Genomic DNA, 6,000 nt, shown 5'->3' on the forward strand with positions numbered 1-6,000 from the left:
ATAAACACGTGTACTGAAAACAAAAATGCCCCCTCTTGCCATTGGAGTGTTTTCATTTCTTTTGTCTGTGATTCTGTCTTTCATCACATGTGCTGTTTTTCTGCAGTTAAATGACAAGATTTTAATTTTTGTTATCAATTTGCACCGAGGCGCCGTCATGCCAGTTCTGAGTTCTTTTTGTTCTTTTGTAGATTTGTTTTCATTTTTTATGTGTTGTCATCACTACAGTCAATAATTAGTAGTGAACGCTCGCTTCTGTCATCTGGTTAGTAATCACTTGCTATCGCACAGTTCGTCAAGTAGAAGTTAGAGTCTAAATAATACTTGAACGCTGTGACCCCTAGCCAAGATGAACATAGGTTCTCTGAACGGAGAATGCATCCGTTCATCAAGCCAGCGACATTTCAACGAGCTGTGTCAAGTTAGTGATTAAGATGTAGCCATCCACGCCGTTCATTTATCCCTTATTGTTACAGATGACACTGCAATAGTTTACGTTGTCCTCTAATTTATTTTATTTTTACACATTAACTTTTTCAGAGAATGCGCCGTTCGGGGTGCGCGTGAACACCGTCAAGTAAGTAAAACATAGTTTGTTTCCATTTTTAGTCTTCTTTATAAAGAGAACATTAGGCTCGGCCGCAGTTCGCTCCAGCGCATTTGTACTCTCGAGCTTTTTTCGAGCGCAGCGTCTAGGTACCGAGTGTAAAAATTTAGCGTTGCAGAAGCAAAACACGCTGGCCATGGAACATTGCGAAAGTTAGAGTATTTCCCATTTTCTCCATGTTTATACTAGTCTGGCGCAACAAGTGCTCTCAGCTTCCAGAGCACCAGTCTGTGTTCTGAGCACCAACCTGTGCATCCATGTATGCACATCTGCGCCATATGCTATGACAGTTGAACAGCTGAAATGTGAAAGCGGTTCATATTGTAAGTCTATATGTAAAAGGTTTAAATGTGCACCGGGTGTCCAAAGTTAAGCTTTACGAAAATTTTCAAAATCGCGTGTGGGAGGTAGCATAATCCTTATCGTGGAGTTGGGTTATTCGAAGAGGCGGACATTAGTAGCACGAGAAATCGAAACACACATTCAACTAGTTAACAGAAATTTACTAACGAAATCGTTAGTTAATTACTTTACGACACGTATTGCAATTTACGAATTGTAGCAGGTGAGTTTGCAAGACGCATCCACTTGAAAAAAATTTCCAGGATGACACCAGTTTCGAGATATTATTTCACAAAGTGTGAGACGAAATACATGGGCGTTCCAGTTACTTTCCAGTTCCAGTTCTATGTATAAAACAGTATTTTGGTAAAAAAAGTAATTGGAGCAAGAGTGCATTTTTACAGCGAGTTTGATGGCTCATATCTACAAACTGCTGTCATTCTTGAAATGCATTCCAAGTGGGTACGCCTCACCGGCTACAATTTGTAAATTGAAATATGTGTCGTACAGAAATTAACTAAGAAGTTAATTAGTGATTGTTTACTAGTTAGTTGAATATGTGTTTCGATTTCTCGTGTTATAATGTCCGCCTCTTCGAATAAACCAATTCAACGGTAAGAATAATGCTTCTTGCCACATGAGATTTTTACAAATTCCGTAAAGCTTAATGTTGAACAGCCGGCATTGCACGTTGACCATGTGAGACTAGTCATCGATGCAGTTATTAAGAATATAACGATACAAGCAAGTGCTGATTTTGTACATAACCTTGTACATAACCTGTATGCAAAGTCAATATTGGACCGGCTACTAGCTATTAAGCTATCGGTCCAAACAGTGTTTTGCGCATTCATTTCGGGTCTTTAATAAAGTGTTTCGTCCTAAAAAGTGGTAATCTAAAGATTTGTAAAGATAAGATATCCGTAGATAAGATTAGATTTAACGAAAATTATTTGCCGCGGTAACTTAGTACCTATATGGACGCAGCGCTACTGAACCCGAGGTCGCGGATTCGATCCAGGTCGCGGCAGCCGCGTTTCGATGATAGCGAAATGCAGAAAACGCTCGTGTTATAGGTGAACGTTAAATAACCCCGCATTTTCAGAGTTACTCCGGGGTCATCCCTCATGTTACTACGGCACGCCTTGAAGTAATATCGTGGTTCTGGCGCGTAAAACCCTAAAATTTTAGGCAGGACGTTTTCTAGGACTAGTTGGTCCAGGTTCATCTTCGCGTAAATTGTACTAATTTACTAGTATGCGTCGTCCTGTTTAGTGCCATTTCAATGAAGGTGAACTCAAAATTTCACGTTTTCTAGAAAATAGATATTGCGCGAGAACGGGCGTTATGTTTCGTGTCATTTTTTTTAATTACTCTCAGAGGAAATTTATTTCATGTGGTAAACCTTACGCTAGTGAACTATTGATACCATTTGCAGAAAAGGCGTTATAAAGAGCCTCAGGATTCAGTTCAGAACAAAGGAATACTAATTATTAATTGCACTATTGCATATTGATATCTCACTCATCCTTAGCCGATAACAAACATCTTGAGTAATTCGTTGCAGTCGCAATAGTGCCGTCAAGCGATCTATTGTCAAACTCATTGTAAGCACACAGAATCACGACGTCAACGCCCAATAAGATACACCGTTTCGCAGATTTTTCCGAGTATTTCTACAATTGCTATAGGCAGCTGGGTGGTAATGGAGTGGCATTATTGTTGTCCCAAGAACCGAGCGAAATGACCAATTGTAAAGCTGAGTGGTTATTGACGAGATTGCAAAATCGGAAGACGTAACTTGTCTCTGCTGTTTGAACAGTTAGAGAGAAAACAATTCACGTAGTTGTGAGAGGCTACTCTGAAGTAATCTGTGGAGTTGCTACCGTATATATTTCACTTGTATTTATTTATGAGCTCGGCTAAAGTTCGCTGGCAGGCATCATATAACATTATATTCAGGCCAAGTGTTCTTTGCGATAGAAGCTTTCGTAGATGATGACACTTTTTAAACACGTTCGTCTATTAAAATCGACTCCTTGTCAGTGAATTCTCGCTATTTCCTACGGAAAAGGTGCATTAGGAAATCTGAAAAAAATGAAAAACGGGAAAAGTACATCACCACATGTAGATTATGAAGATGGCAAATATAAGTTACGGTGAATAAGTACACGGTGATCATTGCCCTGAACAACGGCAAGACACTCACTGACTTGCATGTTTAATTATTTGATAATATATGTGAAGGGAGTACTAACATAAATAAAGTTTCCACGGGCAACATACACTTGAATTCAGTGCGAGGCATGCTTCTTAGACGCTATAACGTGAAACCTCATGTCTTCGAAAAAATGGCTGGTTCCTGTATATTTTGCTCCGATGGATGTAAAGCTTATGCTTTACTAAAATTACGAGACATGCTTGCTTGCTTTGCTGGCATAGGCCTCGCGTTAGCAATAATTATGTCAAGTTACCGGTATACGGGTACATTAGGTCACACAAATTTCGACGATTAGATTCCGTGTTTAAAGACTAACAAACACCTACGCATACGCGTGCCATAACACAGCTCTTGGCTAGGTGCCTACTCACACAGGCTCAAAGACATACGCATACGTCTATTAAAAAAAAAATAGGTTTGTCCAGTAGCTAGCTTAACCTACAAAGCCTTGGCTGTTAAGCGATTTTAAAGCGAAAGCGTTAAGCGCCCCGTGTCGCAGAAAATCCGGTGTCGGTGTCGGTGTAAGCATCGGCGTCCGTGGCGTCCGTGGCGGAAAAATGCATTCTGAACCACCCCGACCACACACACCCACCGCGTGGCGCCAGGGGTTAGTGAAAAAAATGAATTTCTCAAAGTAAAATTTGTCAGAAAAATTGTTAAATACGACTTACCTACAACCTAAAGACATGCCAGCGTCGAATGGCAATTTGAATATTCGCGAAAAAAGCCTGATAAGCAGCCTGAGATCGTTGAATGCTATCGTGCTCCACTCTGAAAGGCGAAGCTTAAGCGTCTTCCAATGCTGATGGTGCGCGGCTCAAGCAAGCACCGCTCAGGCAACAATTTTAAATACGCCATTTTTTTATTCCTTACCGAATAATCTGGAGATGCTGGCCGATCAATGGGTTCAGAATTAGCAGCAGATTACCCGCTATCCGTTCGCCATTGCAATAGCACTAACAATAATGAAGCTTTCTCTCGCATTGTTTTGTCTTGTCCAGCCCAGCGGTCATCAAAACACCTATAGGAAAGCAGCCTGGGGACAGTCTGGAAGACCATATGCGGGTATACAATTATTTATTTTTTTCGTAATCAAGTTCGTATGCACCGCCTTCCCAGCAACAGTGCTTCTTGTCGAGTGCGCATTCACTGAAAGCGTCGGCGCGACACATCGCTGTGGTTACGGAGGGAGGCTTGTGGGGTACGTAATAACCTTGAAGCACGACGTAAAAACAGTGACGACAGTTAGGACACGCACAAGCGCTGTGCGTCCGTCCTGTAGTCACTCTGTTTCCTTCGCGCTCACAAGTTTATTATGGATTGCCAACTAATCCACTGCGAAGCCTTTCAAGTACGTTGCTATGGCCGCGTGCCGACTTAATGGGTTGTCGGACTTGAACAACGCCTTCAGTTGTAGTAGGTCTATGACTAACGTCGAATTATTCGACATGAACCTGCAATGCTTCATTTATGGCGCTTTAACAGCAGCACCAGTTAGAAACTAGTGCGCACCGGCGCTGGCGTGACGTAGCGTAGGGGATGAAGACTCCCAGCGCGTTCGTCGGGCGTCAGTGGTAGCGCTGAATCTCCGCCTAGAATCATCTCCCTGCTGAAGCGGGGCACCACTCTACGCATTGATCTTTCAGGGTATTCATCGAAAATATTACCTGCAAGATGTCCCCAGCACCTCATGTAAAATCCCAAATGGGGCACTTCAGGTATCAAAAAAAAATATGTTTAATGTAACATAAATATTTAATGAGGGCCAGAGCTATATGGCTAAAGATAGTCAGTGGTGCAGTGCATTTGGATTCATTACTTTGCAGCGTCACGCCGAGTTGTATGCCTAAGTGTTCGCGGTGTGACTCGTGCATCCATGCAGATGCTGGAGTCAACGGGCCCCGCACACGCCTTGGGCAGACCAGGCACCGCGGACGAGGTTGCCTGTTGCATCGCCTTCCTGGCCTCGGACGACGCCTCCTTCGTCACTGGAATTACAATGCCCGTCGATGGCGGCATGCAGCTGCTGTCGCCTCTTAATCGTCGCGATAACTGAAAGAAGACCCAGAGGTCAGCGCCACAGCAAGTCACAACACATAGCCGGTGTTGGCCAGTGATGCGCAAGGGAAGAGAAATCGATATCATTGTGAATGCACTGGCGCATGATATGAACACATGTTCATGAAAGACCATTATGGAGCATATGGATATACGCTTTCACACTAATAAATATGTATTGGCTGCAGGGAAGTCTTGTTCTGAGTTACCTTTTGCGAGGCCTCAGTCCCTGGCGCGGCCGTGAGCATGGTCATCTGCAGCGCATGCCGTATTTTACGTTTGTCATACTGAAAGCTATGCTTAAACAACAGCGGATTTTGTCTTGTTCTGCTAATCGTTTTATCCTATTTTCCCTTCCCCAAATGCCGCGTAGCTAACCGGGCTGAGTCCGGGGTTACCTCTCTGCGTTTCATTTATCCTTCTCGCCTCTCTATTCTCGCGAGCCCGTTTTCCTGAGTATGGGGTGGCATCAGCAGGAGGTGAGGTAGAGCCGGTGCAAGCTGGTTATGTAAATACTGCGACGGTGGCGGGGTGTTTTTGCCATTTTCAGATGAAATTGGCCTGAAGTCATTTCCGGGAGCTGCTGCTCTGCTCCCGGCTTGTGTGCAGACGTTCTGCTCTCCACGTATGCGACATAAGTAACGCGGTAACTCCTCCCGCCTACACTAGGTCACTCGGTAGCCCACGGTCGAATGGGTAGCGCATCCAGCTGATGTGCTGAGGTGACAGGGTTCGAAAGCAACCATTCGAACAACTAAAGTCACTGAGTATG

The 6,000-nt window shown here is 43.6% G+C and overlaps 1 protein-coding gene across 1 annotated transcript in view; it reads left to right on the forward strand.

The window, feature by feature from the left end:
* Window positions 1-5,415, forward strand: part of LOC119445473 (glucose 1-dehydrogenase 1-like) — a 55,192-nt gene extending 49,777 nt beyond the window's left edge. The window contains exons 7-9 of the mRNA XM_037709755.2: window positions 541-577; window positions 4,172-4,235; window positions 5,053-5,415. Coding sequence (XP_037565683.2) covers window positions 541-577; window positions 4,172-4,235; window positions 5,053-5,226 — 275 coding nt within the window. The 3' untranslated portion in view covers window positions 5,227-5,415. The remainder of the gene's footprint in view (window positions 1-540; window positions 578-4,171; window positions 4,236-5,052) is intronic.
* Window positions 5,416-6,000: the final 585 nt, after the last annotated feature.

This window comes from Dermacentor silvarum, chromosome 3 (assembly GCF_013339745.2).
Source record: "Dermacentor silvarum isolate Dsil-2018 chromosome 3, BIME_Dsil_1.4, whole genome shotgun sequence".
Classification (NCBI taxonomy): Eukaryota; Metazoa; Arthropoda; class Arachnida; order Ixodida; family Ixodidae; genus Dermacentor; species Dermacentor silvarum.